Source organism: Malaya genurostris, chromosome 3 (genome assembly GCF_030247185.1).
Source record: "Malaya genurostris strain Urasoe2022 chromosome 3, Malgen_1.1, whole genome shotgun sequence".
In the NCBI taxonomy this organism is placed as follows: Eukaryota; Metazoa; Arthropoda; class Insecta; order Diptera; family Culicidae; genus Malaya; species Malaya genurostris.
The window spans coordinates 194,484,020-194,507,355 of record NC_080572.1 but is presented as its reverse complement, the minus strand read 5'-3'; the positions used below and the strand labels follow the sequence as shown (position 1 = coordinate 194,507,355).

At 37.0% G+C, this 23,336-nt stretch overlaps 2 protein-coding genes across 5 annotated transcripts in view; one reads left to right on the top strand and one right to left on the bottom strand.

Annotated features, from left to right (window-relative positions):
• The window catches only part of LOC131434154 (uncharacterized), a 32,545-nt gene extending 29,389 nt beyond the window's left edge, over nt 1-3,156 (bottom strand). The window contains exon 1 of the mRNA XM_058600803.1: nt 2,268-3,156. Coding sequence (XP_058456786.1) covers nt 2,268-2,352 — 85 coding nt within the window. The 5' untranslated portion in view covers nt 2,353-3,156. The remainder of the gene's footprint in view (nt 1-2,267) is intronic.
• The window catches only part of LOC131435937 (uncharacterized), a 316,170-nt gene that overhangs the window by 171,986 nt on the left and 120,848 nt on the right, over nt 1-23,336 (top strand). The window lies entirely within an intron of this gene.

The window sequence follows — 23,336 nt, the reverse complement described above, 5'->3', positions numbered from 1 at the left end:
TTCTGGGACAGTCTTTATGTGCTATTTTCCGTTTACTAACTGAAAAAATATCTAATGCGGCTTCGCCACATCGATTTGATTCGTGTACTGTCCGACCTCGCTACCGCTCGGTTAGACCTAACTAAAGCAAAGAAACCTAGCTTTGAGTAGACCGGTCAAACGAGGCGATTACAGGTTTGTATGCAACTCTGCCGACGTCGCCTCGGCGGCTGTATGCCGCCGAGCCATCTTGGCTTCGGTTATGTGGCTGCGCCACAGCAGTTATGCAGGAGACATAATAACACAAATAATAATAATATGATGTATTCGAAATTATCCTTTCGGCGAAATGACATATTCGGTGAAACGACTTTCGGCGAAATGGCATTAGGCGAAACGACTTTTGGCGAAATGGCTTTCGGCGAAATGACCCGCTCCCCTTTAAACTTATATTACTAAATAAAAAAAATTGCATTTCCATGCAAGAATATGAGAATCCGATCTCACGACGGAACGGAATATATACTAAAATATCGAATGACAGAAGGTCGAATGACACTTCTGCGGTTTGGTGCCGGTTCCTTGCCCTAAGCGCGCAACACAATTTCTTTTGGGATACCATTTCTTCCTGCTACCGATTACCTGCAATTCAACCTTTTCTCGTATTAGACCATTGGTGTCAGTCGATCTTTCGATACATTCGACGATTTGTGACTATCAATATTTCGTCAATCCACTTTTTGTCGTTCGACGTTATGTCATTCGACCATATGTCATTCGACGTTTTGGTATAAAACCAACGAAACGGCTAAGATGTACTAATTTGTTCGATAGAACTGTCAAGTTCTGAGAGGTTCTTTGAAATGAACTATTGTGATGATTCTTGAAGGCAAAAGCTAACCATACTCCTTGATCAAAATGTTACCGGAATTTTTTCAGAAAATAAAAATACAAGATTGTTCATCAAAATCATTGGGGCCATCTGTGGCCATCTCAACATAAGAAATGTATCGAGGGAGTAGGAAGTACTTTGAAGGGAACTATATCGATTTTGGTGAACGGTCTTGTTTTTCCAAATTTTCTGAATAAATCCCGGGAACTTTTTTATCAAGGTAGTAATACCCTAGTCTTACATTTTGTTGCTCAATTTGTGCTTATGTTTGGACAGACATCGCTGCCGGTTCTTAGTGTATATGACAAGCGCTTGGCTAGTGCTATGATCCTGTTGATTCTAAAAATCCTTCCAGACATAAACACACAAATTAACTCCTATACAACTAGCATAGGGGCGATATCGATCGGACTCGTTTTTTTGTTGGAGAGACGCTTTTGATCTCAAAATATTAAATAGATAAAAAAGAATATGAAATAAATAAAACCATACGATTCAAGGCGAATGGGGTAAGTTTGTATTATTTTAGTCATCTTTCTAGTTTCGAACAAGGAAATTACTCGCACTTCATTCAAACATTTAATTAACAGCAAATAAAAAAGAAGTGCATGATCATGTGAGTAGCAGTAGATGACTTAAAGCAATCATGAGTCATGTGTATGAATCAACTGAAGCTTGACTTATTTACGTCCGGTTTTTTCTTTCTTTAAACTTTGTATCTGATTGCTGTTTATTCCAGTCAGCATTAGTTTCAACTGATCAACAGCTGTAAATTCTAGTCCCAGCACTTGGGAAGTAACTGCTTAACGGACTTCGAATCGTAAAATCGAGTGGTAAGGAATAACCAGCGATTTTAGTGAATAACATAAACTAGTGAAACCTGTCCTTATTTCTGTTCTAGATGTGTGATAAGAGAAGCACGGCGTTGTCACTGTAAAGACGTGAAACCAGTCACTTCCGCACTAGGATTTATGAAAAAAAAACTCCTCTTATTGTAACTAATCTAATGCAACATCGTTTCTGTTACAGTCATACGCATTAGCATCGTCCGCAATCGTCGATGAGCTGCTATTAATTATCGTGATTACACCGGAATGATCAACGTTACGTTGGGGCTGGGAAAACTCCAGTCAAAGTAACAGTAGTAGTAGCAGCAGCAGCAGCAGCGGTAGCAAAACAGCAATCGAGTCCAAGTTCAAAGCAAGTTGTAGGACCTGTTCGGTTGTTATTTTCGGATTAGCAAAAACTACCGGTTCGACAGCTTTTTCTTCTCACCGGGGGGGCTCACTGTCATGTACTGGATTTGGTAGCACGTGAAACATCATTATCATTGCCGAATGAGCAAACGCAATTCGAAAGCGCGATTGGCATAATGTTATTCAAATCGGGCACTTACAAAGCAAAGTCATACCGGCATACACCAAACTCGACCTCGAACTGCAGACGGACTTCATATTTTCTACCATCGGATTTTGTCGCATCTGTCAACTTCAGATGTATTCAACGTTTGTTTATGTTCTGAAGAGTCGGCGAACGGTGCTAAAATGAGTGACACCGGGTTGAAACCGTGACGTACTAAGCGAACAAATTATCCATTTTGCCGGCGAGGACGGTTCCAGGTGTTGGTCAGAACATGCGGATTACTTCCTCTTGGTACACTGAGATTATTCACGAACCAATCACCAGCAGTGAGATAGCAGATCGAATGATCGATACACCACAACAATCAACACTCGTCCACAGAATATCGTACGAATTCCAACTTAACCAACTCACGATCGGCACTCAACTGTTGTTTGATTAAGGTGGTACATATATTAGTTCTATCAACAATCAGTTCCCGTTCCGTGTTGGGTCGATCACGGCTCTTCCATGACTGCGGATCGGCTGCTAGTCGTAGTGTGCGTGTGATGTTTTCAATGTCGTAATATTGGAATTTCCCTACCGGAGAATCAGGCGGCTATCAGCGATTGTGACCGAATCGCGGCCGCAACGCTCTCCCGTATCAACCGCTGTCTGGCGTGAGAACGAACAAACATCAATCGGGTTTGGTAGTAGTCCGTATGCTGGTCGGTCCGGACTACGGATAGCTAACTCATTGCGTTTGTAGACCAGGGGCATTGTTTCGCCATTCGCTTCCATGCTGGTTGCTCTGCTATAACTTGATTTGATGATGGCAAGGTTGTTGTTTGTGACCTCAGAAACTGTTCATTTTTTTCTAATCAGTAGTTGAATTGTATCTAATCGCTGAAGTCTGATTTATTCGTATGGCAAAACACTGAAAATATGACATTATAATGACGCGATCCAGAATCATAAGTCATAAGATTGTAAAATTCTGTTGAATTGTCATTGAAGATCGATCTAAGGATGGTTTTGGTTTTCATATTTCTACCATGCTTGCTCTAAAGAAATCTATAGAAAGTTCTGAGCGATATATTTAAGATGGTAACTTTTAACTAACGACCAGGGATGAGAAGCAAACTGTCCAAACTCATTTTTAAACAATGACCTTGATCTTATTACAAACTTCAAAACATATATCGTTTTGATTACTTTGATTAAATAAACACAACAGCAGTGAACTAAGTTGTTACAAGTACTGCGGCTGTGGCGTCGAATATATGATTGCTTGAACCGATTATAGGAGAGACTGGGCCAAAAACGTAAATTTTTAACATTGCTTTTTGTGTTAATTGACACACACATACGTATAATTATAGTCATTGTGTAGGGTGGTTTTTGCACCATGGTTGTTAATAATATTTTGAGATTACATCTCGAAGCAATCATGCTTCAATCATGTTTTTATTACAAAGTATAATTTACTTTTCGTCCAGTAAAATAGTAAGCGGGTGAGTCAATATGATAAATCAAGTCTGCAGCTCTCTGAAACAATTTTTAACGTGACGACGTCTTACTGTACTATGGGGCGTCTTTTCAAAATTCACTAAATTGTATAAGATTTGGAAGAACTCAATCGTCTATATCTTATGTTACACACTTCGAAAAAACCTTGTGATTTTACATCTTATAAGATGCACATAAATAGAGCGTCTCAGATCACACAAATTTACGGGGAAGAACATTTAATATTGTGTGGAAAAATTCCAAGACAAGAAATTATTGAAATAAAAAAAAATGAATACTGATTGCGACCGTTGCGACTTAAACCGAGAATCACTGGAACACAAAGCACGACTCTTAAACGATTGAGCCACAGCAGCACACATCTGTTTGACTAAATACTGCATATGGGGCATTCCACGCAAAATCAACCACCCAAAAAAATTTTTTGTCGTGAATACTTTACTATGGGGCACCTTACCAAAATTAGTCATATGGAAGAATGGGCAGAACTTAATCGTGGATATCTCGACTTGTATTAATGGCAGCAACATAATTCTTTCACTATTTCATCAAAAATATGATCAGGAATTTAGCATAATATTTTGAACAGTGTGAGATAATCACAAACAACTCAAAAATTAGGTTTTCTGAAAATTTTAAAACAAAGCGGAAAACTCTTCACTTTTGCTTGGGTTTTTCGCACAAGGAATACGATTTTGAAGAAGAAACGGTAGTCGAAAATCGATCATTTCTTCTTGTGCGTTGGATGGAAGCAGACATCGGGGCGAGAAGACGCATTCAAACAGCGGCATCGGAGAGCGCACCTTCTGCGTGGTTAAAAACCTCAACCGGTCGTAATTCTCATTTGCCTTCCGGTCGTCAAGACGAGAAGACGCATTAAACCAGTTTCGCATCATTTGGCACTGCGAGCGGATGTGTCGGTTTGTTCGCAAATCTAGTTTCAATTCAAGCAAGAACGATTGCATTAGCTGCTGGTGGTTTGCATTGGAGAGACAGAAAACAAGAAACGAAAAGTGGACAACATTATATAAAATCAGCCGTTCTAATGGCTCTAAATGTTATCTAAAGAACTATTTAAGATTACTTCTTTGCAAATCAAAGGTAGAAATCATCAGTTTAGTGAAAATCCAAAATAATTTGATTTGCTTCGTACACTTTTCGCTGTGCGAAAATCGTTCGAGAAAAATATTCCGAACTGTGCTAAATATCGTAGAGAATTCCACAATTTGGTTCTTCTAAAAGGCAGAAATGAATCCTGTACAGCACCTTGATAGTTTCTTTCAATGAAATATGCAAATTCGAAATGAGATAATCGACGTCAAAAATCGTTAAAAATTTTAGTAGTGAAAAAGGGGAAAGTTTCGCAATTCACACAATCGATCAACTATCAATTCGAATTCTAAAGTGAAAAGAAATCGTGTTAGTTTTATTCGTATTCACGACATCCAGTTATGTCTCTGACATTACACACCCGTTCTTTTTTCGTTAAAGAACTCGATAATATTCGACACGTGTTGTTTGATTTTACAAAAATGAGCCTTTTTTCAACATCCTACACACTTAAAACCATTTCTTGAGCTCGGCATAATAAAATGCCGAAACTGATCAGCAACACCTAAATTTGCTGATTGCTCAGTAATCAATACGCATGTTTCTGAACTTCGTTAAATGCATTCACTGATATTTCGGTGCTTCACTTTGCCGAAATTTGGCATAATTGCTTGCTGAATTTATCAGTAAACAACAGATATGCCGACATCAGCAGAGACGTTTGCCGAGATTTCGTAATATGCGCTAGCTGTTGCCGAGATTCAGCACGACAGCTGTCATTTATTGCCACGTTACATTTTCGCTACGCATTGCGCGATTATTTTCTGATGAAATTCTCGAGTGAAAAAATGGATAATCTTCGAAGAAACGTGGAACCACTTGCAAGTAAAAATATTGAATAAATATAGTGACATGTTTCGCTTTATAAAAAGCGACTTTATCAGATCACATTGTAAGGGAAAAACACGCAACACGGGGCTCAACCCAATGCATGGACAAATTAAATAGATCAAAGTAAATTTATTTTTTGAACAATACCGTATGTGCATAATTTAATATTGAAAATTTTTGTATATTTATTTTTATTTTCATATTTCCAGCTCGACTCAAGGTGGCCGCATCCGGAAACGCCGCTTTTTATTATGCTACATGTTTTAAGGTAGAGGCTTTAAGCACTACTGGCAACAAATTTGTAAGCTTCCTTTAAGTGTTAATAAAATGAATTTTTGATCCTGAATGGTGTGTTTATAATGTTTAGAAATTACAAACAAAATTAATTGAATAGATTTTTAATTACTGATGATTCGGTAATTTATTTTTTTCATTTTTTCGTTTTATTGGATTGCCGAATATTCAGCGAACGTTTCACTGAGCAAACAGTAAATCTTATGCTGGCGATTTCGGCAATATTTGACGTTTGTCAAATTTGAGGGTGCCGAGACGCTCAGTTATTTTATTTTTGCCGAGATGATTGCTGATTACTCGGCTGTGCGAATCTCGGCATTTTTTTTGCCGAGACTCAGCTAAAAAATTCAGGTGTGTACACTATACAATCTAATAAAGATACAAAAATTCGCCCAAGACATGAAATGTGCGTCTTTTCCTTAGCTTTCAAATTAGTGATTCCATAAAACAACCTTTAAAACAAATTTAAGAAAAAAGTTAAAAATTCATAAACAAATAAAAAATATTCAAGCTTGGGTCTAAATTTTCTTCTTTTTTTAGTTGAAAAAAGATACCTTATAGGCTTAACCCAATTTTGGTAAAGTTTCAGAGTGGAAAGATTATTACTTTCGGGGCAGTGATTTTTTCAATCGCGATCCGCACGCGCGGAGCGTACCGCAGCGCATCTCGCTCGAATACGGGCTTAACTTACCGACACATGTCGCGCTACTGATCGAATCCTAAATTTGACAGTTACAGTTAAGATTGCGGTGTAAAAATGAATCCAAAAATAAAAAATCGTTGCTGTAATTCGTTTAACTTTAAGACTCATATTAGCAAAAATCAAAAACATTCGTTGCGTCCAAAAAACTGGAGTATTCGTAAGACAGCGCATACGATAATCACATCAAGATATTTTGTTACGAAAGTAGAGAATCTCGTGTGAAAAAAAGGATTAATGCGATTCCGAGAACAAAACGTAAAAACTAATTTTTTTATCAAACTTTTGATATCTTTATATTAAAAATCATGAATATTTATATTTCACAGAAAAAATATCTTCCGCTGAAAAAATAATTAAAATCAAATAATTTTACACGGTGCACACAAAACATCATTTGCAAGAAGGGAAGAAGATACTCGACGCAACGAATGTTTTTGATTTTTGAATTCATTTTTACACCGCGATCTTAACTGAAACGTTGCCAACAATAAACTGTCATAGTTAGGATTCGATCAGTGGCGCGACATGTGTCGACAAGTTAAGCCCATATTCGAGCGAGTTGCGCTGCGGTAGGGTTCGCGCATGTGGGTCATGGTTAAAAAAATTCACTACTCCGAAAGTATTAACCTTTCCACTCTGAAACTTTGCCAAGATTGAGTTAAACCCCTAAGGCTTCTTTTTTCAATTAAAAAAGAAAAAAATTAGGCCCAAGTATGAATTTTTTTATTTATTTGTTAGTTTTTAACTTTTTTCATCAAATTAACTTTAAAGGTTGTTTTATGAAATCGCTTATTTGAAAGCTAAGGATGTGCGTCTTCATTTCATATATTGGACGAATTTTTGTATCTTTATTAGAGTTTACAGTATAGGCTGTTAAAAAAAGATTCTTTTTTGTAAACGCGAAATTTCAAAAAATCATTTCAATACGTGTCGAATATTTTCGAGTTCTTTATCGAAGAAAAAAGTTAGATGAAAAAAAAAAATTTTTGGGAGGCTGATTTTGCGTGAAATGCCCCATATATAGATAGACCAATGTAAACTGCTGGAACGGCTATAATTGATGGAAGAATTGCATACATCAAATTTTGTATTTGCACGCAATTTTTCATAATGGTTTTTTGTGCGGTTCTTTGAGAAAACATTATCAAACCTCACAAAGCTATAAACAGAAATCGAAATTGTTGATGCGTTCAAAAAAGAAAAACAGAGACCACGTCAAAAATACATGTCATTTTCAAAAACCTTTTTTTCTTCTGAAACAAAACGATTTTTTCAAGGTTTTCTGAATTAATATGGCTCGGTATATATTTCTCGTTAGAAAACAGATATTTCTTATTGTTTGCCAAAATTCTGTCCGAACTTTATACCATTACCTGGTCCCTAGTAATAATAGGCTTCTTTTCAACATTATTACATTCAACAAGTCCCTTAGACACATGTTTCAATTTGACACCCATCGTGTCTCTCCTAAAGTACATGCAAATTATCCTTGTTCTTGAACAGCTAGTCGACGTTAACAGAACCATAAGGCTGTTGCTCTTGAACAAACCACCTTCGCCGAAAATGTCGACTATTACACGACTGCTGTACAACAATGCAAACGACCCTCAAACAAATGTACGAGATTAAGTTGAACATTCGAGACGAGCTTCCCCAGCAGCTCATTAACTTCAAATGTCCATTAAAAGTGGCAATGCTGTTCCCGCCAACAAATGCTATGTGCCAACATGCCAACATGCGATGGCTTGAACGAGGAATCCAGCTCGCTAGTGTGCGACTAAAATTGAACGGAAGTAATTTGCTATTTTCCAAAGCATTTGTCTGGCTCTCACTAATCGGTTTAAGCGCTCACGAAGTGAGATTGTTTGTTGGTTTGTGCCATTCCTAGCCACAGACGGGAGAACATTCCATGTGTCTGTTGCCGAAAATTTCAGCAATACTGATAGGGGAGGTACATTGTCTGATGGCAAATAATGTTGTTGAAGCGGTATTACTAATAATTCTACGGGATAAATTTATATGTTGAGGATTAAGGATAAAGTCGAAAGTTTCGCAAGTTATAAATTCTTGTAAGCGAATTTAAGATCATTCCCAGATGGAATGCGCCAAATTGCTCATTGCGACCTTGCTCCTAGACGCAGATGTTCTAGTGATGATTGGACATGTAATATCAAATATTGGAGTTATTGAGAAATTTTAAATACAGTAGAAACATGAGTGGTCCGAAATGACTGCCTTGTGGAATGCCAGTAAAAGAAAAAAAAACTCCTTAGAAACATCGTCATTGATCTTGATCGATTGCAGAGATACGCTTAAATCCTCAGAAGAATATTGGAACCGAAGCCCAGGTTTGATGACATTTAGACATAGCATTCGTTTTGAGCGTCGTGAAAGCTTGTAGTGATTAAAAATGGGCTTTAGCTCAAACAACTTAGGTATGGTACTAAGAGAGGTACCACGATAGTTATCAGAAGATTTCCATATAACAGGAAATACTCCAGTTTTCAGCGACAGTCAGAACAGTTGACATAGAGATACTACAATCACACTAGAAGATCTATTCAAAATGACTGCCGGGATACCGTGATTCTGAAACAAAAAATATTATTGTTTTATTTTTTTATAATGAGCGCTGCAATAATTTTGTTTCTACAATAATTTGATTTTTTTTTCCTCAAATTTATTTTACAAAATAGGATAATTTTTTTGCAATTTTCTTAACGGTGTTCATTTAAAAATTTAATACTTTTTAATTCTACGTTAAAACTATTCAAATAAGTCGAGTTGTCCCACATGGAGTAACCAAATCCCAGGAACAACTCGATATTTTGACATAAAATTTACGTTGTAGCAGTCTCTTATAAAGAACAATAACTACATAAAAATTCAACATTTGGGAACCCATAGTTTTCTGTTAACCCACGATCGATAGAAATAATGAAAAACCCCGTTTACAGGAGAAGCTAACCGAGGAACAGCAGAATTATTTGTATATTCTGTATAATTTTGGATGTTATCAATAAGGTTATCGTATTGTGTTTGTTGATTGTGAAAAAATAAATGAATAAACAACACCGAGGAACACCTTTTCCTATTAGTGAAAATAGAAAAAAAACGTAGTACGGCAACGATTGTTCAATTTCGGAACTCATTGACAGACAATACACAATGGATGTGCTGAATAATTCATTTATCGCGGATGGTTGAATAATGGATCCGTATGCGTACGGGAGCTTTTCTTTCACCGAGAACTGACAGGCGCGAGTAAAAAGATGACACAACAAATTGTCGCTCTGGAATCATGCATATTCAATGAGCCTGGCATCTGGCTGTCGGCAGTGTTGTGCTGGATTCATAAAAGAAAGAATCATGAGGGATTTCTGTCATGAAATTCGTCTGTCGAATTAAAACTTGTGCAAATAAATACAAGTTGCCTTTTGTTTTCACTGTTTGCTCGTGCAGCGTATCCTCCATTCAAGATATAAAGCGTAAGTGAAAACAGCTCGCTAAAAAGATTACATTATCTGGAGTTTTCTTTGTGATAAAGATAGGTTTCGTTTTACGTTTCATTTCCATTATTTCGTTCTATCGACAAGGGTAAGGTTGATCAAAGCATATTAGTTATACTTTTTCTTTATATGTTGTCTTCAAACAAGGATTTCCACTTAAAAACTGGAATCGTTTTCCTGAAACTGCAAACCGATGTTTAAAGCTTTGAATTTTTTTCCAACTTTTCCGTATTGAAAGCAGTTTCACTTTATGCGTTTAACCTTCAGCACTTTTGTCTTCGTGACCAACTCAATCTGCATTGATTCCATGCACTGTAAAATTATACATGCAATAAATGAAAATGAAATTTCATTGAAAAAACAAATGCTCCTCTACGGAACTGTCATTGTTGAACTTAATTTTGAACGTAATACTATAACAGTCCCCTCGATTTACAACGACGGGCACAGTGTCGAATATGGAAAAGTTCAAATTCAACATTCTTGTGTGCGTAACACATGGGCTGGAAAGTCTCGGGCGAAACAAAAAGAATGCGATTTTTTTGGTTCAAAATTAACTTTATTCATCAACGTAATCTCCATCAAGAGCAACGCAATCATTCAATAGGGTAACAGAGGTGTTTTGGCCACTTCATATATTTTGGCTCACCTAAAAAGATTTATGGATTTAATCGATGTTAAGTAACCCATGTTTCATCACCTCTGTTATTCTACCAGTTTTGTAGAACTATTTATTTTTTGCTTTAAAATAGGATTCAGTTTCAGTGATAACCTCTTCATTCGTGCGAAATATCCTATCGGCGAGCATTCTTTTCTGGTCTGCGAACAGCCAGTAGTCGCTGGGAACAAAATCTGGTGAATACGGTGGATGTGGGAGCAATTCGAAGTTCAGTTCATGTAGTTTTGCCAATGTTTTGATTGACTTGTGACACGCTGTGTTGTCTTGATGATACAAAACATTTTTCTTCGCCATATGCCGTCGTTTCTTTGCAATTTCAGCCTTCAAACGCTCCAATAACGCTATATAATATTCACTGTTAATGGTATTCCTTTTCTCAAGATAGTCGATAAATATTACATCACGCACATCCCAAAATACCGAGGCCATAACCTTTCCAGCTTTGGACGAGGTTCACCAGTTGCTGTCCACTCAGATGGAAATCGTTTCGAATCCGGAGTGAAGTGATGAATCCATATTTCATCCATTGTCACATATCGACGCAAACATTCCGGTTTGTTACGTTTAAACATGGCCAAACACTGCTCAGAATCATCAACACGTTCTCGTTTTTGGTCAACAGTGAGCAAACACGGCACCCACTTTGAACAGAGATTTCTCATAGTCAAATGCTCATGCAATATAAAGCCAACACGTTATTTTGATATCTTCACGATGTCAGCTAACTGGTGTTACCGCCTCATTTGGACGTCCACTGCGTTCTGCATCATCGGTGTCTCTAAGGCCACGTTTGAAGTCAGCAAACCAACGAAATTGTTCTGAAAATAAGAAAAGTAGCGTCACTCTTAGCACAATAACTCAAACACGCATGAATAGAATATCATGAAATTTTAACAGCACGATAGCTGTCAGTATTACCTGAAAATGGTGACTGCAATAAAACTAGCGCTAACTATGCGTAAGGCCCGGGACTTTCAACCCATGTGTTAGAAGCACCCCCCTGCTATGGAAGCTGGTTCCTGAAACCGACGCATTTTGTTTTGGTGGCGTTGTTGTCAACATTATGTTAAGCTACGTTCATACCATACAATTAAACCACACTGGTGTCAAAAGTTAATTTCTTCAAACCTAATATAAATATAACTCTTGTCTAGTATTCTCTGCAAAACAAGTAATTTGACCACTTTTTGAATCAGAAAAAAGTGGTTTGTTATAGTTTGATTATATTCCATCGAAATCATTTCCTTATGTTGGTGCAACCGCATGAAGAAAGATGTGAACACTGCTTAAACACAGCATTTGACAGCGAACTAGAACCAAAAGAACCAAAAATTTCGGCTTCAAGCCAATTGTATGCAGATGACAATCGCACCACCGGGGTGGTTAGAAGACGATGACTTAGAAAGGCATGTGCATTATCTTCTGATAGTTAACCTCAAAAAGACATTGGGAAATAGGGATAAATTCCTTCTATCGAAGGGAAAGCGTATTAAGGAGTGTATCGATAAGTAGTTAGTAACATTCAAACAGTTATTACTCTGAAATGGTTTAATTTTTTGCAGCGTGTTTTGCGGTTACATGTTTGTTTACATGTCAACAACAGCTGCGCAATCGATTGGTTTCGGTACGGCTTATCGTTTCAATGATGAGTCGAATTGATCCGGAAACGTGAAAGAAAATTTTGCACACTTGGTGCTCAGAAAGTGGTGTCACGTACAACGAAATTGCAAAACGGGTGAAAGTGCATCACACCAGTGTCAAAAATCGAGATGTTCGGTAAGACCCTTTCCATGAAGGATTTGCCCTGATCCGGTAGGAAAACGGGTCCCAGCCAGCCCGGCCGGGACTTAAAAGTAGTTGAGTACATCAGGAAAAACCCATCGGCGTCGACGCGGGATTTGGCCAAGCAGTTCAACACCAGCATCGGAATGATTCAACAGATCAAAGTTCGGAACTCCCTGAAAACGTACAAGAAACAGAAGGTGTCGAAAAAGTGGTTGTCAAAAAATAATGTACAATTCGTGGAAAAGGACATCAACCCACCGAACTGCCCGGATCTTCGGCCAATTGAAAGGTATTGGGCAATTGTCAAGCGGCACTTTCGGAAGGAAGGTACAGTGTCCCAAAACATGCAGGAGTTAAAAAAAAACTGGACAGCTGCCACCAGGAAAGTCACAAAAGTAACTGTGCAGAATTTAATGAAGAATGTCAAGTCCAAAGTGCGAGCGTTTCACAGAAACTAGTATTTTCTTCAATATAATCAGTGAAATTCATAAAGATGTAATTTTTCTACAATATATCGAAAACTGATGTCAAAATATGTTTTTTTTCGCTTTTTTATTCAATAATCAATGTTGATAACTACTTTTCGATACACTCCTTAGAAGCGTATTAGCGTGCCCACCTGGGTTCGAATCCTAACCTTGCACATTAAGTCAGAAAGTCATAAAGTCTGCGCTCAAAATGCAGTGATAACTGTTCAGTAAGTAGTAGTAGTAGTAGACACTAGAATGCCTATAACCAGAGTGATGGTATCTCATCCGAAATGTTGGCAACAATTCAAAACATTTAATCAGAGATGTTGGCAGTTTCGTTAAATTTACATTGTATTTGATAGGTCGTTTGCTCGTTTGGAACAAAGCTGTCATTTCAAACGAACAGCTGTCGTCATTCTTGTTATAGGCACCCTAGTAAAGTTTTTATCTACTAAAGCTTCATTTGCTAGTTTTTGCAAATAAGGGAGACTAGCCACAATCAATACCGATTTAAACATTCCAAATAGTGCTAAAAATTTATGATTTTTAGTTGGATTAACTTAAAGTCGACATAACTAAGTTCAGTTTTGCAATGACTGAGTGGAAACATATATTGAAAAGGCCAAATGAAGGAGAAACTTGATAATTTTTTGGAAAAAGATATGCTCAACGGCAGGACTCGAACCTGCGTTGTTATGCAATCCATTTCCGCCACCTTTAGAGACTGTCCCAGAAAGTATGGACGCACTTTGATTTCGATGTAAATAATTCATAAGTGTTAGATACTGAAATTTTATTCGATATACTGATAGTGTTAAACTACAACAACAGCATATTATTCTCAACATTTGCTACTTAGCCATTGTAGACTAGCTGGCGCACCTTCTTGCGAACGTTCCTCATTAAATTCCGTACATACTTCTTGGCAACAAGTTTTGACACTTTTTTCCAATCTTTTTCAAACTGTTGAATGGTTTCGGCTGCCGAGACATGTTTCCTAAGATGTGCCTTCGTTAATGGCCAAAATTCCTCAATTAGTCGAAGTTGTGGGCAATTTGGTGGATTCATGTCTTTTGGAACGAAAGTGACATTTTTGGTAGTATACCATTCTACCGTTGATTTCGAGTAGTGGCAAGAAGCAAGATCTGGCCAGAAGACAACAGGATCCTTGTGGCTTCGAATCATGAGTAGAAGTCGTTTTTGTGAACATTCCTTGATGTATATTTCGCTGTTCATTGAAGCAGTGGTGATGAAGGGTTTCGAAATCTTACCGCAGCTACAAATTGCTTGCCAGACCATAACTTTCTTACCAAATTTTTCTACTTCAATCGATGTCTCGGACTGGTTTAACACTTGCCCTTCTTGCACCGTATAATATTGTGGTCCCGGCAAGGATTTGTAATCGAGTTTCACGTAGGTTTCGTTGTTCATGATTATGCAGTTCGAATTTCCAGCAAGAATCGTATTGCACAGCTTTCGAACCCTCGGTCTGATCGATGCTTCTTGTTTCGGACTAGGTTTTGGTTGTTTCTGCTTCTTATAGGTTCGAAGATTCAAACGTTCTTTAGCACGAAGAACATTTGACTTCGAAGTGCCCACTTTTTTAGCCACATCCCGAGCTGAAACCTTCTACTTTTGCTCGAACGCCTTCAGTATACGTTTATCCAACTGAGGGTTAGCAGGACCTTTTTTTCGACCCGTTTTCGGTTTATCCTCAAAGGTGTTATCCTTACCGAACTTCCTGATTGCATTTCGCACGACTTTTTCACTTACTCCTTCCATTTTTGCTATCTTTCTCAGTGACAGTCCGCGTTCTGTGCACCATTTGTACACAATTTTTCGACGTTGTTCTGCTGAAAGTCCACGCATTTCGAAACAAACTAATGAAAACGAATAAACAACTGCACAAGTGGCTAGAGAAGAGTGTAAACAACAGGACGCAGCCATAAAAATTGACAGATTCTGATCCATTGCGAAATGGCAGCGGTTTTTGGTTCTGTCCATACTTTCTGGGACAGTCTTTAGCTGTTGTCACTGTTGGGGAAATCATGATCAGGAAAAGTTAATTTCACTACCACTCGTGAAAAAATTAGATTTTCTAAAAAAAACTCAGTGACTGCAAAAAATCACTTCTGAGATTTTAATTCATGAAGCAAGCATTTGGAAAACTCTGAACCTCGAAGCTCACGAGTAATATATTGATGACGATTTTTCACCCACAGAAATATCGCTAAAGAAATAATCGAATGGTAGAATAGTCTCCGATGATATTTTGATGTTGAATTTCCTCTACGCTTCAGTTCAACAACGAAGTGATTCGTGTAAGATTTAATTATTATATTTTCATAATAAAAATTTTTACGGAATGAATTCATAACTGAACCACAACTGAGATATAATAACTGCGATATTTTCGATGCACGTAGGGTATTCTGTGATTATAGCGACGAAATGCTACTTTGAATCCAGCTTGCTGATTTCACTGCACTATTTAGATAATGCCCGCAATAAAACGCTATTTAGCACAAATTTGATGCATAGAAATAACAAGTTGATTAGTGATCGACGCAATGTTTCGAAAGCAATGTTTGTTTCAGATTCAATTCTGGGAAACACCGACTGCTCCAGCCTTCTCGAACAACTCGATATGAATATCAGACGCAAAACTCTTAAGCTTGAGCGACCACCCCTGGTTGCTACTCCGTTACTGATCGGGACTAGCTGAAATTATACAGGGAGTTTCTAGATGATTCGACCTGGGACTGGTAAATCATCCTTCAATGTACATCTTCTGGTAATATCAGAATTCATTGATCAGTGCCGGCCAGGCCCGAAACGTAGATCGTCTAAGGAATGGGAAGGGATGTTAGTCCAACACTTGTTGTTACTAGAGGCCGTATAAACTACTGCGCACTCCACAAGTGTCATGGGAGAAAGATACTTGTTAGTAAAAATTTCAGTATTGGTATTTTTCGCGCGCGACCCAGTATGTTCCAGTTTCAAGATGCTCGGATGCACCACTAAACTCACTGACTTCTCGAGTGAACGTTTCAACAATATCCTATATTGAAGTCCCGGAAAGTCTTGATTCACAGCTCCTATTCGAGGAAATAGGACTTAAACAAAGCAGTGAATAGGATTTAGACAAAGCAGTTGTTATAAAATCATTTTAAATCACCAAACAAAGGTCAACAGATTTCACGCGCGTCTAGATTCGTTATTATTTCCACTTTATTATTTCAATTATTTATTGAAATTATTAATTGGTTATATTGGTTGATCTGGGCAGCCGGCTACCGAGAAAAATTTTAATTTATTGTTTGAAATATTAATATCAACTGTTTTTTACTATGTATTCAATATACCGATGTATGCTATCTCTGTTATTAACTTTGTAATATCAACGGAGTTGCGCAATAGTTGATTTTTATCATTCAATTCATAATTCTGAAAGACAATCAATAACATGGAAGAAAAAAACACTCCAAATAAAACTTTTCTCCGAAGTTAGACGGAAATTGATAGGTTGAATAAAGAGGAAATAGGAAGTAAACTAATAGTAGGTCTAATAAGTATAAACTCCAGTGGGCTTTTCCCCGCTCCAAAAATAAATAAATAAATTAATAAAAAGCGCAGCATTGTCAGCATGTCTCAAACATCCAGTAGGCGAAGTGTTTGAATGGCGCATTTGAATTACTGTAGTGGTAGCCTGCGCTCCTGTTACTTCTGCGTATGTTATTCAAGCTAAACTGGATAATATATTATAATCAGCTGCATAACAAGCCTTGTGAATGTTTTTGCCTGTCTCATATAGAAAGGTTATGCAATCACTCTGAAAACAGACTTTTGAACCGAGGCCCGGTGGGCCGAGTGTCATATACTATTCGACTCAGTTCGTCGAGATCACAAAATGTCTGTGTGTGTGTATGTGTGTGTACGTGAGTGTGTGACAAATAATGTCACTCAATTTGCTCATAGATGGCTAAACCGATTTGCACAAACTTGAATTCAAATGAAAGGTCTTGAGGTCCTATACAAAGTTCCTGAGTTTCATATAGATCCGACTTCCGGTTCCGGAATTACAGGGTGATATGCACCAAAATGAGGAAAAAAATAGTCACACATGTTTCTCAAAGATGGCTGAACCGATTTTCACAAATTTAGATTTAAATAAAAGGTCTTTTAGCCTTATACAATTTTCCTGAGTTTTATTAGGATCCCACTTCCGGTTCCGGAATTACAAGGAAATATGTGAAAATTTATGAAAAAATATGCAATCAATTTTCTCGGAAATTTCTTGACCAATTTCCACAAACCAAGAAACAAATAAAAGGTCTTAAAATTCTTTAAAAAGTCCCCGAAAAATTGATCTGGATCTGACTTCCGGTTCCGGTATTACAGTGCGATTGGTGAAAATTTTAAATTTCATGAGTATTTTTTCACAAGCGATGGCAAAACGAGGTGCACCTTTTTATAAAACTTACTTTTAAATTCATGGCCGAGTTAATGGATAAATGGTTCCAAGATCCTGGTTCCAGAAGTACCAGAAGTAGTAGTCAAAAAGTTTAAAACGAGACTCACTCATTTTTCACAGAGATGATTTGGCTCAAATAAAAGTTCCTACAGTCTAATAGGTTGCTGTTTAATTTCATCCGGGTCCGATTTCTGGTTCCAGAACTATAGGGTAAATTATGTTTAATCATTTAGTGCGATGATGCAAAATAAAGAAAAATTTCTTATCAACTTGACATAACTGTTTTCAATTTGAAAAGGTTATGTTAGTTTATACCCAAAGAAAGTTTCTTATTTTATTCAAGATTGAAAAAAAAAATTCTTCACGAAATCTTCTGGTGATATTTCTGAAAATATTAGTAATATGAGAAAGGCATCATTACACCACTAGGTGGATTAGAACTTTTTTGTTAAATATCATCGAACGGAATGTTCGCTAGTGAACTTTTCACAACTGATTTTTGCCATGTGAAATCAGTTTCAGTGAGAATCGCGAAGTACTGAACTTATCTATAGTGAGCTTTCTGATCGATATTGTTTTTTGTCTTTTCACAATAGAATAACTTCAGTCGTGATTTTCGAAATTTTGATTTTTTCCCAACACTGACTGTTGTAGACAGTTGAACATAAACTGTGATTTTTTTTTCATTGGGTAACTGCTCCAGTAGTCATTTCAGCTCCATTAGTTATATCATATACGAAAACCATCTGCTGTCTCTGTTCAATAGATTTCATTTAAAGCATTGAAAGGTAAACTGAAAACAGGGGCATTCGCTTCGAGTTTTTGCGTCGCTATAACAGCAGTACTGCAAAATTTTCGAATTACTTTTGATACGGTATTGCTTCTTTGAGTCGAAGCAAAGATATCGTATACGATTTTATCTCTATTCCCATGACACTACTGTCGTCTTTTTGAAATAAATGTTTGAAAGAAAAAGCTTCGATTTATGTTACCCTGCATGTACAGTAAGACATATTTGTAGCATTGTTAGAAATATTTTTTTTAATCCTTGGTATATTGCCTTCCTGCTGAACAAAAACAGCTTGTTATATTCTCATCTCATCAAAATTAACGTCAGACCAGACTGATATGTTCACAGAGCCTCGTTAGTAAGTTATAGTAACTACTCTCCAACGTGTATAACTTAAAACGTGACGAGAAGAGTAATTGTCATTAATTGTAAAGCTTCGTCACTACTTCTTAGAGTAGAACAGAACGAATCATCCTTCATTGCCTATTTTGCCATTATTCCGCCAATCCGGAATTGCGTTGGTACCGAAACAAGAAAGAGTGAGAGAGGAAGAGTTGAAAACGTTGCCTACGGGATTTTCGGTTCTCAAGCGCAACTGAAACGAATAAATGTGTGCTAATTGGTCGCCCGAATAAAGTTTTTGCGCCAGCATGACGTGGGCGTTCCGGCCTGAAAGTCGCCGGACATCTCATGAATACCAATGTAATTGCTGTTTACTGGCACAATACCAAGTGGTTGCAGAGAAGAAATGAATTTAATTAGAAGTAGCAAATTGGAAGTAAATTGATTGCCGTTTTAAAATTGCATCTAGGACTATGGGAATACAGTTGTAACATCATTTGAATTTTGTGATTGATGTGCAAATAATACCGCATTCTATCATAAATGCTCTTGTTAGCAATTTACTAGTTTAAATTTTGTTGCTATTACAATGTTCACTTTGAAGTCACAAGAGGATCCTATTGTCTTGCCACTACACAAGATGTGCACTAATATGTACCGCGCACTATTACCCACCTTTCCTACAATTCAAAATATTTATTTGTTAGAAAAAAGCGTGGTTGATTTACTGATTAACTTTTATGAAATGATTTTTTAAGCGTGTCTTTCGGAAAGTCATTTTAATAATCAAATAAAACTAAATTATCAACACTTGAACAAACAATAAAAATAGTCATTTTTTTCTGGCCGATTTTTCGAATTCAGACCCACGAATCAGTTGAATAATGTCGACATACACTCTTGAAACAATGAAACTTACACTTGAGATAAACTTATGACGTAATTTCTTGGATGATGACAGAATATAATATCTACTAACATGTAACAATAAATTCTGTGTCTGTTTCGACGTCTACTTTAGCTAAATTAGCTGAGAAGTTATCGTAAAATCGCTGGTTCAAGTTCGTCTAAGAAGAAGAAACGATCGTATTTTTATTATGGATTTTCTTGCATATTCGTCCAGTTGAACAGCGGGAATGATAAGAATCTGACTACTTTAAACCCGTCCTCCGAGAACGCGAAAAGTTTTGCTCCTTGAATTTGCTCAGTGATCTGTAGATGGCTTTATGTAATCGAACCATCAATCGAACCGGAAACATTCAACTATTGTATTGTAACGTTGTTTTTATATTTCATTAGTAGGTCATAGAAATTGACCTATATTTTCACGAGCCAATCATAGCATGCCATCATGATGTCATCCGTTTGATTTCTCTCGCACGGCCGACGGTTTCGAAGGTTGCTTACACCTCAAATTTCATTTAGTAGCAAATATGCTCCGAACGGTATAGGGAGGCTTCGCGTCAAGCATAAGATCATTGGTTTATGTGACGTGAAATGAAATGTAAACGTTGAACTGTTCTCTTTGCAGTGTACAGAATACTGATTCAGTATCGTACCGACATGCACTTTGGTAGCAGGTGCTATTTTATGCGTCGTTTGCTCGTACGATTTTCAATGTATATGTTCGCATGTTATAAAAACGCTCCCACAGAATAAGCCGATCTAACGTAGTGTTTCACAACTAGAGGTGTGCGAGGATGATGATTGCAAGTTTATCAGTCAAAATGCAAGAGAAAACAAATTTCCACTTCTAAAAGCATTTATAAATTACTAACAGCATCATTTGTTCATACGAAAAGTTGATTTTCGTGTGAGAAAAATGTTTTCCCTCCTCTGTTATTCTAGCAGCGTCCAAGATTCTGTTTCAAACAATAAAAATTTTCAGTTTCTATTTGACGTGAGAAAATATTACGATGATCATTTTCAAATGATTTATTATGGAATATCACTTGAAGGATCGTACATATGCGCAAACTTAACCAAATATGTGGTATTATTATGAGAAATAGCATTTTACCGCCTTTCGGTTTATTTCTCTAGCGTTCAAAGTAACCTTGACCGAACCGAAACGGATTCCGGATCACGTTATAAGTCAAATTATTTTGCAAAACTAAAAATGATCACACGAAACAAAAGAAAATTTCTCTCACAATAAAAAACTGTTCCTGTAACAGATCTTAAAATTCTACAAAACGATAGAAACTATATGAGTTTTATTTATGGAGCAAGGGAAAAGCCCGATGAAAATGAAATTTGGTAATCTCTCTAGGCAGGTAATCCAGCAGGCATAAAACCTTCTCATTATTTGTATCAACAGATTACAATGATCAAACAGATACATTTGGACTTATTACTAACAATTGAAACTAAACGACGGGTTTAGAATCAGTATGTAGATTTAATTAGTGATCGAAGAATGCATGGTGGAGAGAAAGAAGAAGAGACGACCAGGTTAATTTCGGCGAGCGAATCTAGTTAGTTTCCAATGGAGATTGGTGGAGAGGAGTGGGGGTTGGACGGAAATACAATCATGTATGTATGCATGTATGTGGAGCAGGGAAAAGCTCACTGGAGTTGAGAATTTTTAAACCTCTGCCTCCAGCAGGCATAAAACCTCCTCATCTTTGTACCAATCTTTGATTCTAAAATTATCATGATAAGTGACTAAGAAACAATCGTTTGATTACATTTCGAGATACATGAAAATCGAAGACATTATATGAGTTAACGAATAAACTACACATACTAGTAAATTGTTCATTGAATCCATAGTTTGTTCTGGTGGAAGGTAATCTTAAAAAGGGGCGATAACGCAGACTACGACGATGAATGTTGAAATTAATTAATTGTAAGAGTTCGGGACAATCGATACATGATTGTAACAAATCGACTATGAAAACTGCTTTTGAGACATTCCTACGAACAGATAATAGATCCAAGCCAATAACTTTACTGCGATCTTGGTAACTAGGTAGATTTGCAGGGTCGTTCCATGGTAGATTGCGTAAAACAAACCGAACAAATTTTCGCTGGATAGCTTCGACGCGCTCATCGTCGATTTGATAGTTAATTTAATAGATATTCAAGCGTCGACCGGACTAGTGCACAATATAATGCCTTAAGGCTGTGTATATTGACGAAGTTTTTCGTTACGCGAAAAATAAATCCTAGAAGCTTTGAAGCCTTGAAAATTATATAATCAATGTGGTTTTTGAAATTTACCTTGGCATCAAGAATAATTCCTAAGTCCTTTACAAATGATTCGCGTTTCAGCACTTTTCCCGTAATGTTGTATTCGTATCTTATAAACGAGTGTTTGCGAGAGAAGGAAATAACAGAGCATTTTGAGGCGTTTAATGTCATTCTGTTTATTTGACACCAATTGGCGAATGAATCAAGCTGTGATTGTAGAAATATTGTGTCTTCTTGAGAATTAACCTGGTGATATAGATTGAAATCGTCAGCAAAGGACAGATTACAGCATTTATGCAAAAAATTGAGATCATTAAGGTATAGTAAAAATATAAATGGTCCCAAATGACTGCCCTGGGGTACTCCAGAGCTAACGGCGAAAGGTGTCGTCGAGCAGTTTCCAATTTTACAGACATTTTGCTGCCAGTTAAATATGAATGGAGCCAGTTCAGTAAGGATCCATTGAAACCAAGCCTATCGAGCTTAACTACTGTTACTTGATGATTTATCTTGTCGAAGGCTTCGGAGAAATCTGTATAGATTGCGTCAACTTGGAGACGTGCTTCAAGAGAACGAATGATAAAAGATGTGTAGGAGAGTAAATTCGTTGAAGTTGAACGATTGAGCACAAAACCATGCTGAGTTTTGGAGATGTAGTTACTGCAATTGTGAGTGATAAAATCCAGGACAATAATTTCGAGTAACTTGGAAACTGCGCATAATGCCGCAATCCCACGGTAATTGTTTTCCATTGGCACATTTGAAATGAAATGCAAATGCACTGCTCGTTCAGAGATTATTTTTTCAAGAACAGTAAAACTGGGAGAATCACTTGTAAAATCATAGCAGGAAGATAAAGTAAAAGAAAACAGTTTGTTGTTCTGAGGTGGTAATGTCCATTTGAATTCATTGTGCGAAAACTAAACTTTATTCAGAATGGAACATTATAGTTGGCTAAATTCAATTTTTAAAATGCTCTGGAATAATAAGAAAATTATGCAAGTATGAATGAATCTGCTAAAATAACAGACACAGAAAATGATTATTCTCACTCAAAAGTTACCTTCTCGCATGAACAAACGGTTTAATTATTTATTTTGGAGCAGGGAAAAGCCGATGGAGATGAAATTTGGCAATCTCTCTCTCCAGCAGGCATAAAACCTCCTCATCATTTGTATCAACAGATTACAATGATCCAACAGATACATTTGGGCTTAACACTAGCAATTAAAACTAAATCTATAACCCTATCTATAACTAGTTGATGACACTAAACATTACAGGGCAGTAATAGCGCTCTTGCTTAAAAGATGAGAGAGAAGAAAAAAGTGAATAGGTAAATGTTATATAAGGGTTGGTGAGGGGGTGGGGTGGTAAACGAGAGTGGGCTAACGACGGTGTTAGAAACAGCA